This window comes from Erithacus rubecula, assembly GCF_903797595.1.
Source record: "Erithacus rubecula genome assembly, chromosome: 17".
Taxonomy (NCBI): domain Eukaryota; kingdom Metazoa; phylum Chordata; class Aves; order Passeriformes; family Muscicapidae; genus Erithacus; species Erithacus rubecula.
The window spans coordinates 14,178,021-14,205,631 of record NC_136669.1 but is presented as its reverse complement, the minus strand read 5'-3'; the positions used below and the strand labels follow the sequence as shown (position 1 = coordinate 14,205,631).

The 27,611-nt window shown below is 50.8% G+C and overlaps 1 protein-coding gene across 9 annotated transcripts; it reads right to left on the bottom strand.

The window, feature by feature from the left end:
* Window positions 1-426: 426 nt before the first annotated feature.
* Window positions 427-26,284, bottom strand: UBN1 (ubinuclein 1). 9 transcript variants are annotated; one of them, XM_079321049.1, is made up of 18 exons: window positions 26,175-26,260; window positions 25,314-25,729; window positions 23,640-23,726; window positions 22,701-22,796; window positions 22,027-22,161; window positions 21,492-21,595; window positions 19,847-20,282; window positions 16,968-17,038; window positions 14,980-15,109; window positions 14,747-14,865; window positions 14,189-14,311; window positions 13,213-13,356; window positions 10,392-10,442; window positions 9,257-9,299; window positions 7,724-8,947; window positions 6,040-6,292; window positions 5,656-5,745; window positions 427-2,825 (listed from the first exon to the last, which is right to left on the bottom strand). In XM_079321049.1, exons 2-18 carry the CDS (start codon window positions 25,551-25,553, stop codon window positions 2,773-2,775), a joined length of 3,399 nt encoding a protein of 1,132 aa, XP_079177175.1. In that variant the 5' UTR covers window positions 25,554-25,729; window positions 26,175-26,260; the 3' UTR covers window positions 427-2,772. The 9 variants fall into 9 exon arrangements, with proteins under 9 accessions (XP_079177175.1, XP_079177180.1, XP_079177178.1 ...); XM_079321054.1 differs by lacking the exon at window positions 13,213-13,356 and having other exon boundaries at window positions 26,175-26,284; XM_079321052.1 differs by lacking the exon at window positions 5,656-5,745 and having other exon boundaries at window positions 26,175-26,257.
* Between the last annotated feature and the right edge of the window lie 1,327 nt (window positions 26,285-27,611).

The window sequence follows — 27,611 nt, the reverse complement described above, 5'->3', positions numbered from 1 at the left end:
ATCAGTGGATTACACTGGGATGGCACCTGAACCCACTCACTTCCTTTTTCCCAAATTTCAGCTAATACCCAAACCCCAGGGAGCTCTGATGTCCACAAAAGCAGTCATAAGCATTCCTTGCTCATCCCTCCTGGCTCACTATTTCACCTTTGTGAATGAAGGAAGCACTGGTGCTCAAGGGACTGAGCCCCACAAGTCCTTTCCAGCAGAGGCCAACTTCAAGCACCAGCAGGAGCACAGGGAATGACAACAAACATTCCTACCCCTGCAACAGCTGTAACAGCAGCCATTCCCTCACCATACAGGAGACTTTAAAACAGTCAGTAATTCCTTACTCACTCCAGACACAGAGGAGCATCCAAACTGCAACAGAAATTCTTGGAAACAGTCAGGGAACTAGAGGTAAGGAGATGGGAGGAAAAAAGCATTTTGGAAAGTTTGAAACAATTTATTGAGTTGTTCTGTACAAGATTAACAGCTTTCATATCACCCCCACCATCTTCAGCAAGACAGTGCCAACACACATTAAAAAAAAAATAGAATAGTAAACTGCAGCTTTTACACCCAAAAAGGAACTGCCATCCCCAGGTAAGTGCCATGGGAGCCTATCCCTCCCCATTCCATCCTGGAAGCACTGCAAGTTGCCTCACCAAGGCAGAGGTGCCAACCTGGCTCCCCATCAGCTGCTCTGCCTGGGCCTGCCTTGCTGCCACTCTGCTCCACACCACTCACTCACTCATTATAGCATGTAAAGAAAAAATATCCCACAGAACTTCCACCATATAAACATTTCCCTGAGGCAAGAGGCTTCACTAAATTCCTAGAAGGAGGGCATTCTGCTCTGGCCACACATGGGGATCCCAGCAGAAGCATTCAAGTGAAAGCAGAGAGAGGGAGGAGAACCAGTACCTCGAGTCACTGGCTGAGAGCCCCTGTCCTGCCAGGTGTCCCAAGCCTGCAGCTCCCAGGGGAAGGTGCCAAGCACCCCTCAGGATGAGGCCTTCAGCAGGAACCACTGCTCAGAGTCCACCAGGAAATGCTGTGCTTTATTTTACCCACATGAATTCTGTCTTTGGCTCTTTTGCTACAACCTAGGTATTTTCTGTAAACAGACTTGAAATCTGAGCTGCATCCATTGATTTGAAGTACAATCAACTCACTGATTTAGGGCAGTATCAGCTCAAATTGAAAACAGTCTTTTCTCAGATCTTAACAAAAACCAGAGGAAACTAAAGCAGACATCTGCTGGTATCCTGGGGTCAGCATCCTTCCCCAAAGCTCAAGGAGGAAGCTACAAGCTTTTCCTGGGAATACCAATAAATTCTATGTGGATCAGCACTACCACTGCACAACTGGGACGTGGCTGTGGAGGGCCTGAGAGGAGACAGACTGGGCAGAGCAGGAAACCAAACCTCAGAAAGCTCAGGTGGAGCCTCAGCCTGAAAGAGGGTGTGCAGGGGGAGTATTTAAGTCTAAAAATTTAAAAAATGAACAAGAAAAGACACCCCCCAATTGTAGATGGTCCCTGTTCCTGCAGCTGTGCTGAGCACATGATCCTGGTGCAGGTACCATTGAGGAGAGCAGTGCTTTTCTCTGGAATTCATTGGACAGGACCTTGGTTCATCTCACTCATTCCCTCTGCCCACCAAATTGATCCTAACTCACAACCCTAGGAAAGAATGGCTTTAGGGGAGGGCCTGGAACCCGCCTGCACATGCTGGGATGAGAACTGGTGCTCCTGCTGGATTTGGGACTGTGCCAGTCACCAGGTCACCACTGAAGTCCAGACAGTGCAGCTTTTCTTTTTTTTCTCTTTTTTTTTTTTTTTTTGTTTTTCTGATGTGCAACCATAAAAAGCTCTATTAAATAAACCAGAATACATTTTAAATACAGAATGATTAAAAAAGGGTTGAGGAGCACACAAAATAGGGCTGAAATGTGTGTCACTAGTCCATTCTTGCTCCACCATAAAAGGCACTGGAATTATGTCTCCCAATCTATGTGACATACTAAGAAGTGTCCCATTCAATCCAATGCATTCAATGGCAATGAGGATAAAACTGAGCAGGAAAAAAGCATCCCTTTGGAGGGAAAAAATCCAAAATCTCAAAAGAAGGAGAATTCTAAAAGTCGATGACTGCATCTAAAAATGTCCTTAATCTCTAAAGAATCTTCCTTTTCCTCCAGAGGGGAACATTAGGTGGTTCCTCAGATTCACCACACAGGAAATGTTAAATCCTCCAATTAAGTGTAGCACAGTTTTATAGTACAACTGGAAAGTTACTCCAATGTCTTCAAGAAAGCACTGGCAGTGCTAGAATTATCCAAGTAAATCCAAAGCAGAAGAAAGAAGCACCTTTCATACCCTCCACAGGGAAACCAAGGAGGTAACTGGACTTGGAGGTACTTGGCAGCTACAGACACAGGTGGGTGGGAATCCACTGAGCCTCCCTGTGAGTTCCAGCTCCTGCCAGTGCCAGGGAATGCAGGAAGGGCAGCAGCAATAAAACAGTGCTACAAAAGGCTCCTCTCATCAGGGCATGGCTCAAGCTGGCCCCGTGTGTAGGGCTCAGCTCCAAAAGCCTCTGAGCAGATGCCCCAATGAGTTCCTCGGTGCAGTTCAGTCTCTCCAGTTATTGTAAAATAAAAAAGAAGTAGGAAAAAAAAAAAAAAGAAAAAAAGAAATCAAAAGACACAGCTGGTATCCAAAGTCCATGACCTGTTCCTCTGGGTTTTATCCTATGGGTGCTGGGGCTCCCCTCCTTGCAGGTGTCACAACTTGCGCTGCTGTGCATTGGACCCTTTGCCGTGGAGCTGAGCAGCATCTGCAAGAAAACAAAACCAGCTGGGGAGGGCTCAGCACCAGCCCATGCAGGCTGGGCAGATGGGACAGCCAGGCCTCTGCACAGAGGGACTGAGGAAGAACAGGATGTGCTTGGAGACACCTCTCCACTGGGAGCAGCCCAGCCTCTGGGGAAGGGACAAGGGAAGCACTGAGGGTCCCCTGTGGGCTCCCAGCAGAACCCCACAGCACAATTCCAGCTGCCAGGGAATTCCTTAGCCTGTGTCCTTCTCTAAATCCACCCTGCCACAACTCCCCCTCCAGGAATCCCAAAGTACAAGGTGTGGTTGGAAGTCCCCTGTTGTACATTTCTGCTGTTGTAATCACAGAATCAACTGAGGCTTTTTCCAAGACCTGTGACCTATTCCCAGCCCAGAGGACTGAGTGCCATGTCCAGGCCTTCCTTGGACACCTCCAGGGATGGGGGCTCCAAACCCCCCTGGGCAGCCCCTGCCAATACCTGACCACCCTTTCCATGTAGAAACTCCTCCAGATGTCCAACCTGAACTTCCCCTGGCACAGTTTCAGGCTGTTTCCTCTTGCCCTGTCACTGGTTGTGTGGGAGATGCCAACCCCTCACCTACCAACTCCTTTCAGGTAGGGCTCTAGCAGGTTTATGAATTCTTTTTTAAATTCTTTGATTAGGTGCTTTCTAAATGAAGGCTTTAGGTGCCCACTGATAGCAACAGGATCCATAGGAATCTCACCACTGATGGAACAGAAAGGAATAGATGCAGAGGAAAAGAGAAAATACACTGAAGAGAGAAAAAGGAAGGAAGTTTAAGGAAGCAAAAGTTTCCCAGGAGCAATTGAAACTACCTCAGACTGTGATGAACAAATGGGAGCACTGAGATGTGCAGCTAAGCAGCAGTGGCACCCAGCAGTGCAGCAGCAGCTTCTCCTGCAGGCCAAGAACAGCTCCTTGCATGCAAGAGCTCAGCCCAGCACACCCCATTTCCACATTCCCAGCCCCAGCACAAGGCACCTCCACCAGCAACAGCAGCACTGACCACACACAGGCAAGCACTGGATGGATGCTCATTGCTCAGAGGCTTTTGGATGAACGTGGACATAAAAGCACTTTTATTTAAGGCACCAACATTCCTTTGCATTTGCAGCAACCTCCCATGTTCAGACACAGCAATGCAGCTGTGGGCAGATGTTGGCACAGCCAAACACAGCTTGTTCCACAAAACACAGGAATTTATTTTGAGGTTATGGGGGTCACTTCAACATCTACTGTGCTCTTCTACAAAACTCCAGAATTGGGAATGTTCCAGAGATGGCAGCATCAGGCTCCAACTCCAATCTTTAAGTGAAAACACCAAGTCCTTGCTGAAGCTGTATCCATGGTCAGTTTTCCTTCATTTATGGTCTTTTACCTTCTGGTCCTACATCCTGCTGAAGAGTCCATCAAAAATTTTTTCTGTTATAAGCCCTATGAACAACAGTGATCACTCTGAATTCCCCCAACTAAAGGGCCAAAGAGCTGCTCCTCAGTGACATGGAATATATTCCACAAGCCATGTTCAAGGTGCAGCCCCTGATCTCATTTCAGAAGTGTGATTTACAAACAGAAAGGGTCTGTCACACCACTGAGCACTGCTAGGACCTTCTCCAGCTCTACCACACCAGCATGGCTCAGCCCATCTCACACTTCAGCAAGGGAAGCAAACCCAACCAATTCTTTGCATTTTCATGAGTGCACGATGCACTATTCCTTCTTCAGCAAACAAGCACTGTGCTCAGCAGTCAAGGGGCCTTTAATTCTATGGCTCCTCCAGAAAGCTACATGGTTATCATGCACACAGCCACAGGACCAGGCTAGAACTCCTAAATCAGCCTCATTTAGCTCAGGAAGACCATCCCAACAGGAGTGCCATTAAGATAATGGCACTGAACTGCACCAAAGTGCTAAAGACCACACCTGAGAAAGCAGAAATAGGAGTTACCAGGGGAGTAAGCAGCTCCCTGAAGCAGGGAAGCACAATCTGCTGGCACTGAATTTCAGTTTTCCTTACTTCTCTTCTTAGGAAAATTCTTGTTTTATGCATCAGTTCTGCAGGCATCGAACTGGGGCAGGAACAGGCTTAACTGCCAAATCCTCACATTGTGAGCAGCAAGAGAAGCAATCTGCATTTACACTACAAACTTGTCATGAAGGAGATGCTGGCAATTAACTCAGTGCACAGACACAAGACAGTCTGGTCTGACACATTTTATGTAGGTCACCAGGAACAAAACTCCACAGAGCTGGAATATTCATTCCAGGGCAATCCTGGCAGGCTGTGCACAAACAGGCACAGCTTTCATCCTGGCAGGATAACTCTGAGTATCTCCAGGAACCAACACCTGCTGTAAGCACTGAGGACTCATCATTCCAGAAATCACAGGATCCCAGAATTGGTTTGATTGGAAGGGACCTTAAAGTCCATCCCATCCCATTCCATCCCTGTCATGGCCAGAGACACCTTCCAACACCCCAAGTCCTGGGCTTGGGAACCTCCAGGGGCAGCCACAGCTGTGCCAGGGCTTCACCTCCCTCACAGCCAAGAATTTCTTCCTAATAATGGAATGGTTTGGGTTGGAAGGGACATGAAAGCCCATCCTGTTCCATCCCATGCCATGGGCAGGGACAGCTTCCACCTGCCCAGGCTGCTCCCAGTCCCTCACTCTGTACCTCAGAGGGGCTTTAGTGACAACCCCAGAGCTGGGAAACATGGACAACCCCTGTGGCTCCAGCCCTGAAGGAAGGATCTGCTGAGACAGAGGGAGACTGAAGAGAAGACAAACATGAGCATCTGACAAGTTACCTGGCAAACTCTGTGGTAAATGAGTGGACAGGGCAGAATGTGGGAGTGGCGCTGCATGGTGGGGGCTGGAGTGCAAACCAGCCAGAAGACCTAGAGAGAAAAACAAAGAGAGGAGAGGGAAAAAAGGAACAAATACACATCCAGGACAGAAATGAGCAGAGCTGCAGCAGTTAGCAGAGGCTGGATTGCAGTTATTGGCATTTCTAGGCCAGCTTTAGGGATATGCCCAAGGTTCTCCAAATGCAACTGCTGGAGATACAAAAGCAGGGACCACAGCATGAAGCAACAGGCAGAGAGATGGGCTGGGGTGCATTGGGCCAGCCCAGCAGAGCACTGATGTGACAGCACAGGCACAGGTGACACACAGAGACTCAGGATACTCACTGTGCCCAAGGCCGTGGTGGAAAGTCCCTGGAGCAGGTCCTGTAACTATTGCATCCTTGGAAACTCCTGCTTTGGGGGAGGAGTCTGAACTGAAGGAGATGACATGGAGAGGGAAAGAATGAATAGGAGAGATAATACCTAATGGGGTGGAGCTCAGGGCAGCTGGCAGCTTTGGGTTGTTGGACTTGTAGGATGGAGCCAGTACACTTAAGGAGGAAGAACTCGTTAGCAGCACAGCTCCACTAGTTCCTTTCTGCAAAGCAACAGAAAAGGTCAGTCAGGAGAGGGAGAACCAAGAACAGCATCATTCACACTCACAGATCTGCAAAACATGGAATGCTCCAGAATTCCCCCTCGGAAAAAGAACCCTCCCAGCCAGAGCCCAAGAGATGCCAACACTTGAGGCCATCTGCAGATGGACATTGACAAGGCAGCTCTTTTGAATGTGGCCACACTGGACTTGCCTTCATGACTCCCTTGCTGTGGAATTGTGCCTCCATTAGGCAGAGGAAAAATTTCCACACTGCCTGTGAGTTCCAGGGGTGTGCTTCCTACTCATTTATGGCAGCACAGGAAAAATTTCCACACTGCCTGTGAGTTCCAGGGGTGTGCTTCCTACTCACTTATGGCAGCACACACTGCTGACAACTCCAGGCACTGAGGTCTGACACCCAAGGCACCCCAGCATGTTATTTAGGATCTGTCTCATGGAGACAGGCACCACCTGGAAGTGCTTCCCAGCTCTCTATCTCAGGAACAGACAAGCTACATAAGTTGAGCAGTACATGCTTTCCAATTAAATACACTCCTCCTGTTTCTCAGTTCTTTCCATGGGGCACAAAGGAAGGCAGGGATGAGCAGCCAACAACAAATGAATGCAACATTTAGGACATATATATAATAGGAACTATTACTTTTTTGCTATAGATAAAAAACAAGCCCCTTATACTGCAAAGTAATACAATATTGTAATAACACAAGTCTGTACTGACAAGCCAAAAGTTCTTCCTGAAATGTTGTATCCCAATAAATATTGGGGAAAATTCTTCACAGGATGGGTGGTCAGGCACTGGCACAGCTGCCCAGGGCAGTGCTGGAGTCCCCATCCCTGGGGGGATTTAAAAGCCATGTGGATGTGGCACTTGGGGACATGGGTTAGAGGGGGCCTTGGCAGTGCTGGGGGCGTAGTTGAACTCCATGATCTTAGAGGACTTTTCCAACCTGGGTAATTCCATGGTTCTTTAGCCACAGGTCATTTATTCTATGGGCCAGCCATGACAAAAGAGTCAATAATACTAAAATTACTTGGACTAATTTAAAGAAAGCTAAGATCTAATTAATGACAAATCCATCATTTTAATTTTAGTTTATGCAATGAATTTTAACTCTTGTAATAAATTACCTTCCTGCACTATCTCTTAATCCAGATGGGAGCCCTACTGTCTCCATAACTCGCAGAGCCAGGGCAGGACCATGACATAGCCTGGGCAATAATGCCCTTTGGAAGGCAGCACAGTACCCAGCTTAGTGATTATTTAAACTGAAAATATAAGCTGGAATTCTGGAGGGCAAGCCCAGGACAAAGGCCACAACATCCCAGTCTAAAATCCAGCCACTCAAGAACCCCAGCAAGGCTTTTGAAGTGCCCCTCAGGGCAGTGTGAGCTCCCAGCACAGCCCCTTACCGGCACAGAGGTAGAGGCTGCGGTGCTGCTGACCACAGCTGGCTTTAGGGACGAGGTCAGCAGCTTGGCCACCCCCTGGGTGCCCCCACTGGAATCCCCATTGGAGCCCCCAGGAGGGGCCACCAGGGTGAGCTTCTGGGACACGGGAGTTTTCTTCAGCGAGGAGCTGGAGGCGGGGCGGGCGGCCGAGCCCGGGGAAGGGGCTGGAACACCGGGCAGCAAAGTCCCAGAGGAGCTGCCCTGGTTGGCAGAAGCTCCAGAGGAGGAGCTGCTGGAAGAAGCCCCGTGCTTGGAGAGGGAGCCAGCGACAAAAGGTGATTTGTAAGATTGTCCTGAAGAGCCAGAGGCGCTCGAGTGCTTCCCGGCGTAGCTGAGAGAGGATGAGGACAAGCCTTGGCTCTTGTGGGAGCTGCTGGAGTTTTGGCTGCTGCTTGGGGTCGTGGAGGAATGGAAGCTCTGAGCTTTGGTTGATGACTTGACCTGCTGGAGGAGGGAGCGCTGGGGCAGAGGGGTGGAGGATTTGGGGGTCTGCAGTTTGACAAAGGGAGCTGGGGAGGTGAAGGGTTTCTGGAGCTGAGCACCAGGGTGGAACACCTTCACCTGAGAGCCCGGCACCGGCGCCGAGCCCGGGGGCCCGTGCCCTGGCCTGACCAGGCTGTGGTGCTTCTGTTTAGCCTGGTGGGCATCAGAAAGGATTTTGCTGGGGGAGGCTTGGCAGGAATGCTCTTTGTAATTCGAGTTCTCTGTCTTCTTGTCTTGAGAAGACTGGCCCAATGCCAGGGCCTGCTCAGCTAGGAAGTTTAGAGGAGACTGGAGAGAACCAGAGGAGGATGCAGGGGAAGGGTTGGGCTTTGGAAATGTCCTCTTCTCCTCTGAGGATGTAAGAGTTGGGATCTTCTCTGGTGGAGCTTTTGGAGCTGCAGGAAGAGTAAAGTCAGGGCTTGCTGCTGCCCTGCTGTTCAGCACAGCCAGCTCCTTGGACACTGCTTCCAGGGAAGAGGTGGGGTTGTGAATCAAGTCCTCATCCAAGGAGTCATCCTTGAAGGTGGCAGGAGTGGCAGTGCTGCTGGCAGCCTGGGCTGTCCCAAGGGACAAGAGTTCCCTGGTCTGGGCACTGATGCCCAGGGCTCCTCCCTGGGACTCTGAAGACATTGCCAAGGTGCTGCTCGTGTGCAGGGAAGGGACAGACACTGACAGCTTCTTGTCTGGCTTGCAGGAAGAGTCCTGCAATAACAGCACAGGAGAAGGCACAATCAGAAGAGACAGGGTTTACTGCTGAAAAGGGCAGGGAAGGTTCACAATTTGGGGATAAAAGGCATGATACAAATATTCTGTGCCCATGAGGCCCCACTTCCCTCCCAGCTGCCACTGCTATCACTTTTAGCTGCTGTTCCAGTTGTTTTTTCCAAGTCAAATGCTGAACAGAGCCATTTCAGAGTAGCTGATGTGCATATACAAAGCTCAAACACATAGCTCAGGATGGCAGTCACTTGACTTTTGCACATACCATGAGAACCATAAAACAGAACTCACCTTTACTTTCACCTTAGTAGGAGCTATAACTTTCTTCTTTGCCCTGTTTGGAGAAAGACAAGAGAAACATGGCTCAGTGAGTGCCCCCAGGGAAGGAGCCAGCAGGGGAGCACACCTGGGCCCTGTTAGTGATGATCCACTGAGTCTTTGCAGGGAACAGAGGCAGCATCTTGGGTTGCTAGGATTCAAAACCACATTTGTTTGCTGCTCTTGGAAGCCCCAACTCCCACACAGGGAGCAGATTAAGAGTGGAGCAGAGTCTTGGATTGGCAGCAGAGCAGTGAAACACTCACACAAATACTCACACACACACACCCTGCATCAGCTGCAGGACCCCACTGCTGCCCTCCTACAGCAACACCCAGAGAGAAACTGGCACAGAGACTGTTCTGCAGAAGTTACACCTTTCTTTTGGGTTCCCAGAAGAATCCAAGGATGGAAAAGCATCTGCCAAACTCCCAGAGAATAGATCTGGTCAGATGCAATCTCTGGTACAAGACATCCATGAGCTGCTGAGTGGTGTGGCTGAGGGAAGGATGACTTACACCCTATCACACTTCCCCTCACTCATCCAGTGCCAAGAACAGGACTGTCTGCCAAACTGACACCAGCCTAAATCCATGTCCTCATCTATTATCAACCACCAGCAAGATCCATGAGACCCTCTGGACTAAAGTCCCTGCCCAGCTGGATTCTGATGGCTTTTGATTTGCCAGCCTGTTGCACCCACCTTCACTAGTGTGAGCTCATTGTGACCCTCCTGGAACCAGGCAACAAGAAAGAGGGAATCCAGCAAGGACCAGCTGAACAGGCTGCAGTAATCACACTCTACTTTACCTCCCTGAGCCTCCAGGCCCAGCACAGAGGCCTGACTCCAGGCTCTTGAACCAGTTCTTTTAAAGTTCTTATTTTTGAGCTTACTGAAGTCTAAAGCACTACTGAAGTCTAAAACACTCAGGAAAGTGTTGGGAGATGTCCCACACAAACAGCTGCTCTGCCAAGACCTCCCCAAAGGAAGCAGCACTGATGCAGGTGGGGGGAGCCAAGCAAGCTCAGGTGCTGCTGCATGATCCCCCCAGGCCCCAGGGAATGGAGAGCACCAGTTTTCACTCCAAAGGAATGCTGTGATACTCACAGGACTGATGTGAGGTGTCCGTGTACACGCCTGCTCTCCTTAAACAGTGTCCTAAGAAGGGAAGAGAGCAATGAGAAGTGATATCCAGCAAGACCCAGTAGAGCAGCTGGGATCACTGGAGACAAAGCTGCACAGTACAGCAGGGGACTTGCTGAAACTGAAGCCAGAGAGAGCAAACCAATATTCAGCCCTTTTCCAGGAAGATCATCCTGAGCTGCCCCACACAATTCTCTCTCTGGGGAGCAATGCCTGGAGGCACTGGAAAGGCCATGGAGGCAGTGGTTGGAAAATGCCTAAGGAAAAAGCTATGCCAGCTTAAAAAGCCAACTGCAGAGACAGGATCATCACTCAGGGCTTCCTGCTGCCAGAGATCAGCCAAGAGCTCTTCAGCTTCCAGGGAGGAAGTTCCTTTCCCTTGCCTCTCACACAGCAATGAAGGAGAGAAGGGTCTGTGCTGCCTTTGTCCCCAGCCAAGAGCTGGGGTGACTCTGTCCATCACAGCCCTTTCTGGAAGGACTGACTGAGCACAGCCAATAGACTGAGCTTCATCCAAAGCCCTGCACTACTGAGGCTAAACCAGAGTCTCCCACAAACACTCTCTGACCCAAACCACTGCTGCCACTCAGCTGCCCTCTTACATGTCAGGGAGGAGTTACAAACATTCCTTCAGTACTGGCACATGGAACGTGCTAGAATTCTAGAATTCCTGGATGGTGTCTACAGACTTTTGCCATCACTTGTCTCCTAAAAAGCAAGCTTATGTTAATCATCTCTTAGTGTTAATGGAGGAAACAGACTCATTGCAGGGCCTCTCTAACTCATCCATGAAATTGCTGCTCTGTCTACCTTCAAGTTCCTCTTACAGATGAACTTCTCAGATCATGATGACAGTGAATCAAGCTGACTTATCCATAAAATTGTTGCAATTTTCCTCAAGCCACCAATCCCTCCCTGTGGCTTTCACTCTATTTGTGTCTTTAAACCAAGTCAGACAATATCTTGAGTTGGATGGGATCCAGAAAGATCAAGTCCAACTCCCAAGTTCCAGCAGGAGAAACCATTGTCCTTGGGCCATTGGAAAGCTACCAGGAAATTCACTTTTATTGAGACATTACTTACTGTACTTAATTCCACTGGAAGTGCCTCCTACAGCGAGTCCTGGGTGAACACCTGAGTGTCCAACAACAGTTCCACCAACAAACTTGAAGATTTTAATTCCTTATCCATCAAAGAAAAGTTTTTAAAACTTGGCAAGCTGAGCCTCTCAGGCTGGGTATCTCTTAATTAACTAAGCAGGAATCTTCCTCCACCTCCTAAGGCATCTTTCAGCTCCTGCACCACCACACTACAACCACAGCACTGAGCTTCCTGTGCACATGCAGCTGCAACAAACAGCCACAGACTTTTCCAAGTGGATCTGTGATGTGCCACTTATTGCTCTTAGGAACATCTTCCTTTATCCCCCAACAGCCAGAAAGCAAATTCAGCAGAGAAGACAGCACTGCCCAGCTTGTGAAATGCAAAGAGACAGATCAAGGAACAGCCTGGGTTGGAAGGAACCTGAAAGACTCCAGAATAAGACTGCAGAGTTGTCCTTTCTTTAAAAGTACTGAGCAAAACAAAGCAGGCCAGAAGGTGATGAGACTCCCAGCAGAGGAAGTCTGGCATTTGTGTGGCTCTCTGCCACTGCCAGCTCAAGGGCAGGGATGATGGAGTGTGGGAAAGAGCAGGAAACAGCAGTGAGGGTACAGAAATCACACCAAATCCTACTGCCTCTAATAAGCCATTAAAACTTTTCTACTTTGCCTTCTTTTTGGAATACACCAGAGAAGACTTCCCAAAGTGTCTGAAAAATGTATCCTTTGTGATTCTAAAGTGATCTTTTGTAATCAGAGCCAAGGAAGCACAGACTGGCCCGTGGGCCTGACCTCAGTGCCAGCTCTACCTGCCAGTGGCACCTGTCTGACATCAACACAGCACCAAGGCTACTGAGCACTGCCATTTCCAGTCCTGGCTGCACTCAGGGATTTTGTGAAAAGGGACAGAGGGAGGGGGGAGAATATGCTGGAGGGCAGGGCTGCCATTCACAGGGCCCTTCCCAGGCAGGAGAAAGGAACCAACACAAACCTTGTGAAGCTCAGTGAAATCCAGCACCAAGTCCTGCAGCTGGGATGGAACAACCCTGGGCAGCAGCCCTCAGGAGAGGGCCTGGGGCTCCTGGGGGGCAAGCTGAAGGGAAGCCACTGCTGCAAAGGTGTCCTTTGAGAGCAAACTATCCCCTGCTCAGCACCTGGGAGGACACATCTGGACACAGATCCAGTTTCAGGGTCCCCACAACACTAAAGAGATGCCAACAAACTGGAGACATCCTGAGGAACAGGAACACATGACAGCCAAGGAGAGGTGGAGGGAACTGGGTTTGCTCAACCTGGAAAAGGGGAAGACCCAGGAGGAGTCTAATAGTGGTTTTCCACTACCTAAAGAGTGGTGGGGACAGGAACAAGATGGAGCCAGACCTTTCTCAAAGGTGCACAGCAAAAAACAAAAGCAGGGAATATTCAGTTCAGTGCAGCAAGGGGAATTCTTACTGGAAATAAGGAGAAAAGATTTAATGAAGAGTGATCAAGTAGCAGAACAGGATATCAAGGTATCAACCCAGAGATGCTGTGATAATCTCTATTCTTGGGAATTTCCAAAATTCCACATGCCAAAGCCCTGAGCACTCTGATCTAACTCTGAAGCCAGCCATTCCCTGAGCAAGGGCAGGACTAATGACCTTCCCAGGTCCCTTGGGACAAGGAATCCCTTGAGTCTTGCTCACCTGGCCTGCATCCAGCCTTTTGGCCAAAGGTGCTTCACCTCTCCTTCTAGGAAGATCTTCACATAATCCTCTAGAGACTGAGCCTTATTCTTGTCAAGGTAATAACCATCCAACTTAATCTTCACCAAGTGGCAAAGCAGCTCCCTGAGGAACAGGAAGATTTTAGATACAGTTATGCAGATTGACCTTTCCCACTTGGAGATCATTCTCTTTATGCAGGCTGGATAAATACACCAAGACACATCTGGCTCTTGCTAATACAACCCTGCACTGCCTCCTCAGGAAAGGGGAAGGGAAAAGCACATTCCTTGCTCTGTGCACACGCATGGATGCACCAGGGAGAAAAGTCTTGTTAGTCCTTCCCAGTGTAAACTCCTGAAACAGCTGAGGTAGCAAATCAGTGCCAGAGCCACAAGCACCTGTAACAACCACAGAACTGAACCTCTCAGCAAGGAGAAGGCAGGAAGCAAAGCTGACTATGTCCTACATGGATCAGCAGCATCTACTTGTTCCAGAATAAGAAGAAAAAGACAGCAGGACTGATTTTCTTTTTACTCTTTGTCACTCTCCCCTGTTCTCAGCACTCCCTTCTCTGTCAGCCCCCTGAGTGCCATGGGCAGCAAAACCCAACAACTTCAACAACCAGAGCCTGGGCATGTCAAGAGTCTGGGCTGTAGGATGTCAGCAATTCAGCTGAATCTCTTCTGTTCCCAAAGACCTGACTCTCTCTTTTGGACTCTGTACAGAGGCTTTTCAGCATCTCTCTCAGGGCTAGCCTGGGTCTGAAATCAGTTTCAGGGTGAGATGTAACAAATGCAGTAGTGGCAGCACCATGTGCCATGAACCTCCAAGCTGACTGTTCCTACAGGAGAACAGCACTGCTCTGTAAACAAGACACAGACACCAAACTGCTTCACTGCCAACTGCAAAGAGTAAGATAGGCCATGAGTTTGCTTAATATCTGAGTTATTCAAACCTGATTTCCTCATTCCACTGGAATTTCTTCCGCGGGCCCGCCACGCGCTTCCCTCCCTTTTCTTCATCCTCATCATCATCAGAACAAACTCGCTGCTCTTTGTCCTTGTCCTCTTCCAGCATCCTAAAATGGAGACAGAAAATGTGGAAGTGATTGTCCTGCAAGTTCAAGGGAAGGATTAAGTATCTCTGAATGGCACTGGACAGAGATCTCAATATCAGCAATCTCTGGCTTAGGATGCAAGCTGAGCTATGGGCTCAAGGCTAAGAAACCTCCCAATATTTTGTAATAGAGATGATGGGACTAATCCAACCTGACTGTTCCCAGGCTGCCATGTTCCTAAGGACATGCCTGCACATGCAAAACCCTTCAGCCAAGCTCTGGTCCCATCAGTGCTGCTGTAGGTGGCATTACCACAGCACAAAGAACACACACAGCTTAATTAGGCCAATCAATGCCCACCAGCAAATTTAGCCTAAGAGGTGGCAAACTTTGAGAGGAGCCTCCAGGCATGCTGGGAAAAGCTACAGATGGGGATTGAGCAACCCAGGAGCTTACTTGGCAAACTTGGCCTGAGTGTGGGCTTGGCATTCCTCCTGGTACTTGGCCACCTGCTCTGGCATGGCCCTTCCAATGGCTTCCTTCAGCTTCTGCAGAGGCTCCTTCAGTCGGCCACCCTGCAGCGAGCACACAACAGCCTGAAGCTCCACACGGCTGGGACATGGGAACATCCCCAGGGCAGGCCACAGCCTGTTTGGGGACAGCAGCCACACACAGGCCACTTGCCTCACCTGCTCGTAGAGGTAGAGCCTGCGGGCTCTCTTCAGCAGGGTGTCCTTGCTGCAGGGGAAGAAGGCGGCCAGGTGGGCGTAGACCCCCGAGCGCACCTGGCTGCTCAGCTCCCGCGTCTGCAGCTCGATGCTGCGGGGAAAACACAGGTTACAGCACCCTGAGGGCAGCTGCAGGCAGGGACACTGGCACAAAGCACAGGGCAAGCTGCCTTGGTGAAGGCTCTCTGCATTCTACAATCAACAGATTTTATCCCGAGCCGTGCTTTGAATCTGGTCTGGGAGTAGCTGGAGAAGGAACAAATGCAAGTCAGCAGTCTCATCTGGCAGCTGCAGGCAGGAGGATCAGGCAGTGCAATGGGAAGAGCACACTGGTTATGTCAGGGGTTGTGGCAGTGGAATTCAGGACAATACAAAATCAAACTTTATCCCTTGGGTTTCAGCTTCCAAATGAGTAGATGAGAGAGATCAGTGTGTGCCAAACACATCTACACACTTAGAAATTAGGAGCCTGGCTTTTTCACACCTCTTGGTGTCAGAAAATGCAAAAAAAGCCAAGTGATTAATCATCACCATAATCACTCACAGAATGCTTTGAATTGGAAGGGACCCTAAAGCCCATTTTGTTCCATCCCCTGCCGTGGGCAGGGACACCTTCCACTGTCCCAGGCTGTTCCAGCCCCATCCAGCCTGGCCCTGGGCACTGCCAGGGATCCAGGGGCAGCCACAGCTGCTCTGGGCACCCTGTGCCAGGGCCTGCCCACCCTCCCAGGGAACAATTCCTGCCCAATATCCCATCCAGCCCTGCCCTCTGGCAGTGGGAGCCATTCCCTCTGTCCTGTCCCTCCATCCCTTGTCCCCAGTCCCTCTGCAGCTCTCCTGGAGCCCCTTTATGTCCTGGAAGGGGCTCTGAGGTGTCCCTGGAGCCTTCTCTTCTCCAGGTGAGCACCCCCAGCTCTCCCAGCCTGGCTCCAGAGGGGCTCCAGCCCTTGGAGCATCTCCATGGGCTCCCCTGGACTCTCTCCAGCAGCTCCAGCTCCTTGCTGTGCTAGGCCCTAGGGCTGGGGCAGCTCTGCAGGTGGGGTCCCACTTGATGGGGCAGAATCCCCCCTCCTGCTGCCCACCCTGGGGCTCAGCCCAGCACAGGGGGGGGGAGAATGTCCATCCTCTCACCCACCAACATCCCACATTCTTCTCCCCATCTATATTCACATCTAGGGTTGCTCTGATACATATTGTACAGCAAAATTCTACAAATCTGTCTAAACCTCCTCTGAAAGAGGCTGAAGTGATCAGTCTGACATCAGACAAGGACTGTTTGTGCAGCCAGCACTGGAATGCCGGAAGGTGGTAATTAGCCCTGGAAATGAGAGGGAAACAGAGTCCCAAACCTCCCCTTGGCACTTCCCTGCAAGTGCCTGGATAAACCTTAATGAAATTAAAGCTGGGTGTCAGTGTTATTGCACTGATCACAAAGCCCTGTGCATTCATCTGCCCTCTCCAGGCTCTGGAAGAAGAATGAAGCCATTATCTGCAGCTGCCTGAGCAACACTAGCACTCTGTAATTTGGGGCCTCAAAACACAGAGCAGGAATGGAATTCCTCCAGTTTTCCCAGAGAACCAGTTGAACACAGCAGCCTTATCCCAGTTATGAACAATTCTACATAACACATAGGTTAAGTAGCAAAACCATGCCTGACATCTCTCACAGGGACAGATTTACTGGTATCAAGCTAAACTCACAGATCAAGTGACCAAATTTAGGCACATAAATATCAGGTAGCATCTTGGGAACAGGAGGCCTGGAAATATCCCCTCCAGCATTCTCCTACCTCATCATATTTCAACTGAAAACCATTTCTAAGAGACCTCCATGTTATTCTGGAAGACAACGACAGCCCCACAATTCCTGCAGAACCTGCTCCTGAATTTATCAAAAATGCTCTGCCTAATGCTCTCCTTTCCCACACCTCTCTGCTGGCAGCACTTACTCCAGTATGATGTTGTTGATGTCCTGAGTGAAGAATCTCTGTCTGCCTTCTCCCTCAGCAGCTCTGGCAGCCTGGAAGTCAGGAAAAAACACAAATCACCAGCAGTTCACAGCTGGCACAAGCAACCAAGAGTCTTTGAAACCACCACAGAACTACTGCAAAACAAGGCACAGTTTTATTACATCAACTCTGTCACAGCAGAAGTGAGGTGGTGCCCTGTCCTCTCACACCTCCCCAGCTCAAGTCCAACCCTGAGCTGGTAACACCAGGCCCTGCACACCTGGTGACCTTCCCAGTCTGCATTCTCCTCTCCAGATGCACTGGAGTTACCACTCTGGAGTGAAGATTCCTCTGTTAGACTCCAACAGAGAAGAGTCACAGCCACAGGGGATGTGTTATTACCAGTCAACACCATGGAAACAAAAAAAAAAAGTCCTGTTCAGGAAGCTTCCTGAGCTATGAGTGCAGCTCACAAAGTGCTGCCCAAAAACATCACACCCCTGAAAAATATGTCCAGCAGGAAAACAATTCCAAGAGATCAATGAGATAGTAGCAAATTGCCAAGAGTTTTCAGTTTTTTCTGAGTGGGGATAGAAACAAAACTGGGAATTGGCATAAGGCACCACAATGAGTTAGTGATTCCTTGCTCTGGAAAGGAGAGGATTTTGAAATCCCATTATTTACCTCTCCAAAGTTGAGGCAGGCAAGCAATTAATTTATAGCCAGAGGGTGAATATTCCTCCCTGCCAGCACCAGGTGATATCAAAGAAGAAGGCCCAATGCTAAGGAGAGTCCTCAACAGGAAAAGTATTTAGGAAGGAGAGGGTTAAAGTCAAAGCAGTTCAAGTAGAAGAGGAAATGCCTGGAGGCTCCATTTGAATCAGGAGATGCTCCCACCTCTGGGATGAAGAGACTCAGCACCTCTTCATTCCCACCTGAGTTCATGTCCCAAAGTCCTAACTGAGCCACAGGTTTCAGTTTGTTTCTTTTCTTAACATCTACAATCCAGCAACAAGAGAATCTTGTTTTTCACAGGAGGAAGAAAATCTAAGCAGGAAAATCAGTGGGGACTCTGCTATTAAACTGTTTCACAGCACCATAACAATTAACCTGGTATGGTAGAAATTCCAAGATATTCTCCTTTAACTCAGATAAAAACAGCTATTTTGGTTCTTTCTGAAACAGAAACATCCACCAAGAGCCCATTATCTTTATCAGCTGTGGCAATACTTGCTTCAGTTTCTCCTCCCCTCCCATCTGCTCACCCCCACTGCACAACTCAGCAGAACAGTTCTCTAAGAGCAGCTTATCTCTAATAACAGGAGTTACTCAGCATCTCCTACTTAAGAGGTGCTCTAAACTGAAGTGCCCCAGGAGGCAGAGCCACCACAGAGCTCCAAGGGCATGTTTATGACTTAAAATCAATGTTTAAAACCACACCAGCAGCAGGAACAAAACCTCCCAGCACTTGCTGACAGGCTGATGGTGACAGCCCTCACACCACAAGGCTGAAAGCACACTTGGACATGCCAAGAAGGGATCCCTGACCAGCACCCTGTGTTTTCCTTCTCCAAAGCAGACTGGAACTTCTCAAAGCACACCACATTTTGGAGAAGACGGGTGAGTCCCCCAGGAGTCCAGCTGCAGGAGGAGCTACTGGTGAAAACACCCAGGATCATCCTTCTACACATTAATATATTCCACTCCCTAAATGATATCCCAACAATGAGATGCTAAAAATGGCAAAAGGATTCAAATTGCCAAATTGCTGCATTGCCAGTGGTACCCAAGCTTCAGCAAAAGATCTGCCTGTGACATGGAAAGGGTTCTAGCAAATCCTCAAGCCCCACCTACAGGGCTTTCCAGGCCTTCTCCCAGTGCAGAACAGTGGCAATGCTTTCCAGCTGCACCCTCTTATTTTACACACAGAGCACTGTGCACCCCTGCACTGTCCTGATCAGCACAGCACATTAAAAATATTATGGTGGAATTTCTCCTTGCCATGGTCTAGCCCCAGACTGCAACTCAGGCCCACACAGTTGCTTGCTCCCTCATCCAGGTGGGATGGGGCAGGAAATCACAAGAGTAAAAGTGGGAAAACTCATGGGCTGAGATAAGGCAGTGTAACAGAGAAAGCAAAAGCCATCCAAGCAAAGCAAAACAAGGGATTCATTCCCCACTTCCCATGGACAGACAGGTGCTCAGCCATGCCCAGGACACCAGGGCTCCATCACATGTTACATGTTCCTTGGGAAAACAAATGTCATCACTCCAAACATCCCCCTCTTCCTTCTTCTTCCCCCAGCTTTATATGCTGAGCATGGTCTGGGATATCCTTGTTGGGATCAGCTGTCCTGGCTGTGTCCCCTCCCAGCTCCTCTTGCCCCCCAGGCCCCTTGCTAGCACTGTGGGGTGAGTAGTAGCAAAGGCTTTGGCACTGGGTGAGCACTCCCTGCTCAGCAATAACAAAAACACCTCTGGGTTACCAGCTCTCTTTACAGCACAATTCAAAACAGCCACTGTGGGGAAAATTGCCTCTATCCCAGTCCAAACCAGCCCTCCAGCCAGAACATTTCAGTTCATTCATGTCAAACTGACTTTGGAAATTACTTCCTGCATCAGGCGCATGCTTTGCCAAGAGGGGTAAAGAAGGAATCCTGATCAGGTGTGATCTCCAGTGTTACATTCAGTAGCCAACAAGGTCCAGCACCTGGACATTCTTGACACCTGAGCCTTCAAGGAAATGACTTAGAGGAAAGCAGGTGGCACCGAGGTGTGATCCCAGTGAATGTGAGAAACTGGAATGTGCTCTGTCCCCGGGTGCTGCCAGGCACCCCCAGCAGAGCACCCGCAGCCCCACTGCCCCAGGAGTGCTGTACCTGAGCCAGCTCCTTGATGCGTTTCTCCAGGGGGGCTGGCAGCCCCTCAGGGAGGGCTGGGGGCTGCTTGAAGTCCTGTTCCAGCCCCGTGCCAGGGTCACTGCCCTCCTCAGCCTCGGGGCAGGGGCTGCCCTCGGGGGAGTCGCTCAGCAGGCGCTCCAGCTCCAGCTCGCTCAGCGAGTCCATGGCTGAGGCTGCCTGCAGCAGCTCGCTGTCACTGGCGTGGCCAAAGAGAGACAGCAGAGGGTCAGCCAGGGCCTCTGCCTCCCGTGGGGCTGCAGGGTCTGCTGGGCAAGCAGCCACCGCTTTCTGCTCCTCATCCTTTTTCTTCTGAGCATCCTTCTCCTTCTGAAACTTCTTCAGCATCTCCTTGACACTGAGAGCTCCAGAGTATTTCTTCTTCTTCTTCTCTTTACTTGCGTTTAATGCTGTGAAGCTGTGAACAAAGCATAGAGGGGGAAAGGGAACTGAATACAAGATCCAGGAGCAGAGAGGGTCCCTTCCCCCCCAGTTCATTTCAGGCACAATTTCCTAGAAAGTCTTAGCCCCTTAACCAATTACACCAGAAAAAGTATTCTACAGCTTCTAAAAGTCTTAAGGTTCTGGCTGCTCATCTCAGCTCAGAGAAGGTTGTCCTGACTCACTGCAGAGAGGTGCTGGGGCCTAAACCACCTCCACAGAGCTCTGCTTTCATTTAGCTACATGATATTATTGTTATTCCAGCAAGGATAGTTGGGAAATGCACAATCTGTCCAAAGGAACTGAGGCATGGATATGGACACTGTGATCACTTTTCTTTCCCAGTACCACAGAGATACCCTGACCCAGGACAGCAACACTGCCTCCAGGACAGAAAAGCCACAGAACCAAAGGCAGTTCAGAGTTAGTGTGAAGCTTTCTGCTGTGTTAAATACATGAAAGCAAATTCCTTTCCTTGCTCACTTTGAAGGAATCTCACATTGATGATACCATGCCACATACATGGGTTGCTGGTGCCCAAAAGCAGATCCATGCAGGAAAAGATAAATTACAAAGGATACTTAAAGGGAAGAAGGAAAAAACTTTGGAAATGAGTGAAAAGCAACAGATACAGATACTGAAAGAGAAAGGCCAGGCAGACCAAAGCAAGGACAGAGCTACAGCACAAGATGACTCAGAACAAAAAGAAAAACCAGTCCATTTTACAGCCCAAAAGCTATAAAAGAGCTGAGCACTCATCCAAGAAATACTTTGGGCAGGAGTACAAAGGACTGCCCAGAGAGAGCAGTAACACAGCCTGCCTTGTAACCTCTCCCTCCCTGCAGCCTGATTTGTACAGCCCTGAGCCCAATCCCTTCCCACCTGCCTTTCCTCTCAACAGCTTCATCCCAACAGCTGTTATCTTTCTCTCCACTCTCCATACCTGTTCCCACTGCCAGTGCCTATAAAAACACCACTCCAGCTGTGTCCCTCTTTGCTCACACACTGCTCCTGCTCTCATCATCCCCTGCTTTTCTTTTCCACTTTGGAAGCAACAGGGCTTTTCCTGCTGCTGTTTGCAATGTTGCATTTGAGCCACCCCACACTGCAACAGGTTCCTACTGCAGTCACCTGAAACCCTGAAACAAAGTGCTGAGCAGCAAGAATTCCCTCCTTTCCTTCTTACCCAGCTTTGGGAAACTTGGACTTCTTTGATTTCTTTTCCTTGTCATAAGAATCATCCTTCTTCTTCTTCTTTATTTTTTCACCCCCATCTTTCAACTTCCGCTTCTGCAGAGGGTTAAAAACAAGTCACAATCAAAGTTTCCCACAGCATTACCATCACTCCCAGAGCCACTCTTGGATCTCTCCCAGGAATGTGAAAACACAGGACCCATTAACCCAACCCCCCTACATCCTTCACCACGGTTCTGGCATATCCTCCCTTCAGCATTTGACAGCATCCCCATAGTGCTGTGACTTCCAGGGTGACAGGGAGCTGCTGTCACCTCTGCTCTGGGAACCTGGTAACCACACCAGAATCTTATCCATGTCAGCACACTTCATTTGACTAAGAAACTTTAGGATACAATGGGATTTCAAGTGCTTATCCCTATTCTGTCCACACCAAGTCACGAATCTCTCCCACTATGGATGTTAACACGCTTTCATGCAGCAAGCTCTGTAACAGAATAAATAATTGAGAAAGCTTCTTTGCTGACCTTGGGACACTTCTTCTTCTTCTCTTTGACATAGTCATCCTCAGACTCAGAGGCCTGCCGGAACTGCAGCGTTCCTGAGTTGATGTAAAACCCTCCATACTTGGTAGTGAGAGAGGCAGGAACCAGCTCATCGTACTGGAAATAACAGAGAACAGTTCATTGGCACTGGGGGCTTGGTTATTTTATTCCATAGCTCAGCTGCTTGGAAGATGCAGTGGGATTCATGGGATCACAAGATATACTGAGTTGGAAGGGACCCACCAGGATTGAGTCCAACTCCAGGCCCTGCAGAAATGCCCCAACAATCCCGACCTGTGCATCCCTGAGAACATTGTCCAAATGCTTCCTGAGCCCACACAGGCTTGGTGGTGTGGCTGCTTCCTTGAGAAAGCTGTTCCACTGCCTGACCATGCCCTGGGGGAAGAACCTTTTCCTCATATCCCACCTAAAGCTCCCTGACTCAGCTCCAGCCATTTCCTCACATCCTGTCTCTGGGCACAAAACTGAGGAGATTGTGCTCCCCCAAGAACACACTGGAATGCCTACCAGCCTCTCCTGCCATGCAGCTGCCCCAGGAGCTCTCATTCCCTGGCCCTGGCAACCTCCTGGCTCACTCCCAGTCCAGGTTCAGCCTCCCAGGCCACCTTTAGCCACTCTGACACCCCAGCACTCACAGCTTCCGAGTTGTCGATGAAGGAGTCGGACTCATCATAGCCATACCCCATATCAATCAAATCCTGAATCCGGTCCTTCCTGCGCCTCTTGCCACCCTGAACAAGGAAACATGGACACTGTCATCACTTCTCTTTCCCAGTACCACAGAGATCCCCTGACGCAGGACAGCAACACTGCCTCCAGGACAGAAAAGCCACAGAACCAAACCAGGGCTGGCTCCCATCACCCTCTACTCCCAGGGTGTGCTAAATCCAGACAGAAACAAAACGGTGCAGCCAAATGAAAAACTGCCAGCCAGACTCCACACTGAACTGGGTCTGCATCCCTCCAACATTCCTGCCAGGGCTCTCTTCCATAGGGCTTGCTCTTCCCTAAGTGCTCCAGTGGTACAGACTTAGTACTACAGACATCAAACACACAGAGTGTGTCAGGGTGACCCATGGGCCAAATCTGTATCACAAAACAACACACAATTTGCTACCCCCAAGTACCAAAGAGTATAAAAACCACAGCAATAATGCAAAAGGAAGAACAAAAAGAAACAGGTAAGACAGATCCATGCAGTGTCCTGAGGGCAATGGACTCATCACAGCCCCACTCTCAGGGGCTTGGCACATTCCATCCTGCCACAGCAACAAGGCTAGAAATTAATTTTTGCTTAAGGAAATTCAATTTTATCAATCACAGTAGGTGATTTGCTGCTCACTTTAGTTCATGTCACTCACTTTAATCAGACTCATCTGATTGTAGAATGAACCTGAACTATTTTTGCAGCCCTGAGACAGAAAAAGAACATAAAAACCAGCACATGACAGCCAGGATAAAGGATTGGGGGACAACAGGAACTGAAGAGCCAGTGAGCATTAAAAGCACTGCCTGAGAGCTGAACAGCACTGCCCAGCCTAAAAAATAACACCATTTAAAGAAGAAACACTTACATATTTTTCTTCGAACTTCCTAGCAAGAGCCTCCACTTTATGCCTTTCCTTTTCCTCATCATTGAAGGGATCAGCTGGGTCTTTCTTCTGCAAAAACAAAAGGGTTAAAACCATGTCAGTCAATCCTGTCACACTGCCACCAAAACACCACGAATTAAACCCATCCTGACTGGAGCAGCTGGGCAGAAGCTCAGATAAATTAACCTTTAGGACAGTGCTGATCAACATCTTCATTAGTGACATGGACAGTGGGATCAGGGCACCCTCAGCATGTCTGGAGATGCCACCCAGCTGTGTGCTGTGGCTGACACACCTGAGGGATGGGAGACCACCCAGAGGGACCTGGACAGGCTGGAGAGCTGGGACATGGGAACCTCAGGAGAGTCAACAAAGCCAAATGCTGGTGCTGCACCTGGAACTGACAGGATTAATCCAGGCTGGGAGATCAAGGGATTTAGAGCAGCCCTGGGGGAATGATTTGGGGTGTTGGGGGGTGACAGCTGGACTTGCCCCAGCCATGAGCACCCAGAACCACCCCCTGTGCTGGGCTGAGCCCCAGGGTGGGCAGCAGGAGGGGGGATTCTGTCCCATCAGGTGAGACCCCACCTGCAGAGCTGCCCCAGCCCTGGAGCCCATCACAACAAGGAGCTGGAGCTGCTGGAGAGAGTCCAGGGGAGCCCATGGAGATGCTCCAAGGGCTGGAGCCCCTCTGGAGCCAGGCTGGGAGAGCTGGGGGTGCTCACCTGGAGAAGAGAAGGCTCCAGGGACACCTCAAAGCCCCTTCCAGGGCATAAAGGGGCTCCAGGAAAGCTGCAGAGGGACTGGGGACAAGGGATGGAGGGACAGGACACAGGGAATGGCTCCCACTGCCAGAGGGCAGGGATGGATGGGATATTGGGCAGGAATTGTTCCCTGGGAAGGTGGGCAGGCCCTGGCACAGGGTGCCCAGAGAAGCTGTGGCTGCCCCTGGATCCCTGGCAGTGCCCAAGGCCAGGTTGGATGGGGCTTGGAGCAGCCTGGGACAGTGGAAGGTGTCCTTGCCCATGGCAGGGGGTGGTTGGGATGGGATGGGCTTTAAGGCCTTTTCCAAGCCAAATTACAGTGAGAGTGTCTCAGTGGTTTGGGTGCTCTCCCAGCTATTTTTGTACCTGCCTCTGCTTCTCCCAGCCCTCGAAAAAAAAAAAAACAAAAATCAAGTGGTATAAAACATAACTAACTGCTAACAGTCCTGAAGGCAAACAGTAAAAGGAATAGAATCCAGTAATTTTCTTTTCATAGACAAACACTCCTAACTCAAAGTTTATATGCTACAGGAGTTTTCATTCATGTCTCCTTTGGTGCTCTTCGGAAAACAGCTCCTTATCACTGCCAGCAGCCCAGGTACCAAAACTCACTTTAGATCCAGCCATTCCAAGCTCAACAAGCATCACATCCCACACCTGCCACCAGCACAACACTCTCCCAACACCAAATTCCAGCCAGGGCTGGAGTGACAGTGTGGTCTGACAACAAGTACCTCAGCCAGGGGTCAGATCTCCTGCCTGCAGGATGTTCACCCACCCTCCTCCCACCGTGCATCACCTCACAGCAAACACAGACCGACCCTCACAACAGCCATGCTGAGACAGCCTTTGAGACCTACAGCCACAACATAGATTCCCCAGAGACACTCACTTTGTCACCTGAAGAACTCCCTTTTACTTTCCCTCGACAGTTCTTGAGGAGATCTGGGTAGAAGAACTCCGGGCAGCGTTTGTGGTCGGGTTCGAAGAGGGTGAGGGTGATTCGCACGGCCGCGGCCGCGGGCTCGGCCTCCGGGGGCTGCTCTGCATCGTCCTTGCGAGACCTCTTGAGGAAGCTGCTGCTCAGGGGCCCATGCAGAGTGGTGAACGAAACCCTGTGGGGCTCTGTCATGGCTATGGCCAAGTCTTAACAGGCCTCACGGCATCGTTCCCATTGCATTAGGAAAGGTCTGCCAGGCTGCACTGGTGGATTTCACCGAGGGTAACTGAGGATGTTGGCACTAGAACAAGTGCTTTGCTTTTGGAGTTTTCTCGGGAAGGGACAAAGGGCCGTGCTGGGAGCACTTGCTGCAATCATTAGAGAGAAGAAAAAAAGAAAGGAGTCAATCCTTGTACCAGCCTTCCCTCCAACACTGGAAGCTCCCGCTATCCCTCCAGTCCATTGCAGGTCTCTCTCCTCACACCACACCACTTCATTGGTAAGAGCTGAAGGAAAGCCAGCTGCCGGGGAAACAAAACGAGCCCGCCAGGCGGGCCCAGGACCCCGGGGCACAAACACCGGGCTGGGGCTGCACCTCCTGGGATGGGACAATGCCTCCCGGGCCGGGGCTGCGTTCCGGCCGCCTGATCTCCCGCTGCACGGAGGCCCGGACACCACTGTCCCTGCGACAGCGGCCCCGGCGGGGCTCAGGGCTGAGCGGGGCCCCGGGATGGCAGCGCGGCCCGCGGGGCTGAGGGGAGGCCCGAGGCCGTGGTGCCGGGGCCGCGGGCCCGCTCTCCCGCCCTCACTCACCGCCGGCGGGACTCAGCCGCCGCCGCCACCGCCGCTCCGGGCCCGCTCCGGCCCCGCGCCCGCGTCACGTGGGCGGTGCTGCCCTCGCGCCGGGCCGCGAGCGCCGCGGCCAATCAGCGACCGCCCCAACGGCCACGCCTCGCACAGCGGCCAATCAACGACCGCCCCAACGGCCACGCCTCGCGGGAACGGCTCGCGAACGGCTGCCCCTGAGCACGTGACCGAGGTGGGCCAATCCCCGGCGCCGGCACCGCCCCGTCCCGGCGCCCCGCGCGCGGCGGAGGGAGGGGCGGCGCGATGGCGGCGGTCCCTGCGGGAGTGGAGGGGGTCCGGCGGGGAGCTCTCGGAGCGGCTGTCCGCCCCCTCTTCACTCACCGAGCAGCGTTTGGTGGAAAACCTCCTAGGGATCAGTGGCGTGAAGACTCCAGGAAGCTGCGCTTGTCCTGCCCCTCGTGTCCCTTAAGCTCAGGTTTCTTCCATAGAACGAAATGTAACTTAGGGAATGTGTAACGATGAAGGGCAACAGAATAATCTAACATATCTAAACAGTCCCACTTCAGTGTCTGTTAAAATCCTTGAGGTTATTTAGGGAGTTGCTGAAAAACCCTTGAGAGACCGCAGTCAGCAGTCACAGCCAGAGTGGGTTCACAGGAGGAAGATCCTTCTTAATCTGTTTAATTCCCATTTGTGAGAAGCTCAGGCACTGATTGCCCAGTCACAGAATGCTTCAGGCTGAAAGGGACCGCAGTGCCTCATCTGGTCCCACCTGCAGGGCACAGGGCTGTGTCCAGACAGCTGGGAAATAGCTCCAGGAACAGACACATCGCTCCCTCTCCGGGCAGCCTGCTCCAGTGTATGAGGAAGTTTTTCGTCATGCTCGTTTGGAACTTCTTGGGCTCGGTCCCTACCCATTGCTCTGGGCATTGCTGGGCCCTGGAGCAGAGCCTGGGCCCTGCTCTGCCCCTCCCTGTACACAGGGACACCAGGGCTGAGGGCTCCTCTCCAGGCTGGACAGCCCCAGCTCCCTCAGCCTTTCCTCACAAGGACATGCTCCAGTCCCCTCAGCATCCTCACAGCCTCCACCAGACCTGCTCCAGGAGCTCCATGTCCCTCCTGTCCTGACAGGACATTCCCGATGTGCCTCACAGGCTGAGCAGAGGGGCAGGATCCCCTCCCTCACACCCCCCAGGAACCCCCAGCTTGGCCCCAGGGCTGGTCAGGAACAGGGGTGTCACCCTCTTCACAGAGCTGCAGCCCCAGCCCAGGCTGGTGCCTGGGGTTATTCCTCCCCAGATGCAGGACTCTGCTTTGGCCTGTGCTCAATTCCAGACAGCTCCTCTCTACCCCTCTCCCATTGTCCAGGTCCCTCTGAGGTACCAGCCACTCCTCCCAGCTGTGTTAGTCCTCTTTGTGCTGACCAGGGGAAGACAGTAGATG

What these genes read in the sequence shown, in the direction of transcription:
- UBN1 (XM_079321049.1), bottom strand. Translation starts at nt 25,553, where the DNA reads ATGACAGAGCCCCACAGGGTTTCGTTCACCACTCTGCATGGGCCCCTG. An exon ending in AGAAGAAGAAGTGTCCCAAG is followed by an intron (nt 21,596 to 22,026) that starts GTCAGCAAAGAA and finishes AACCCTCTGCAG; the next exon opens with AAGCGGAAGTTGAAAGATGG. An exon ending in CAGTGGAATGAGGAAATCAG is followed by an intron (nt 13,357 to 14,188) that starts GTTTGAATAACT and finishes CCTGTTCCTCAG; the next exon opens with GGAGCTGCTTTGCCACTTGG.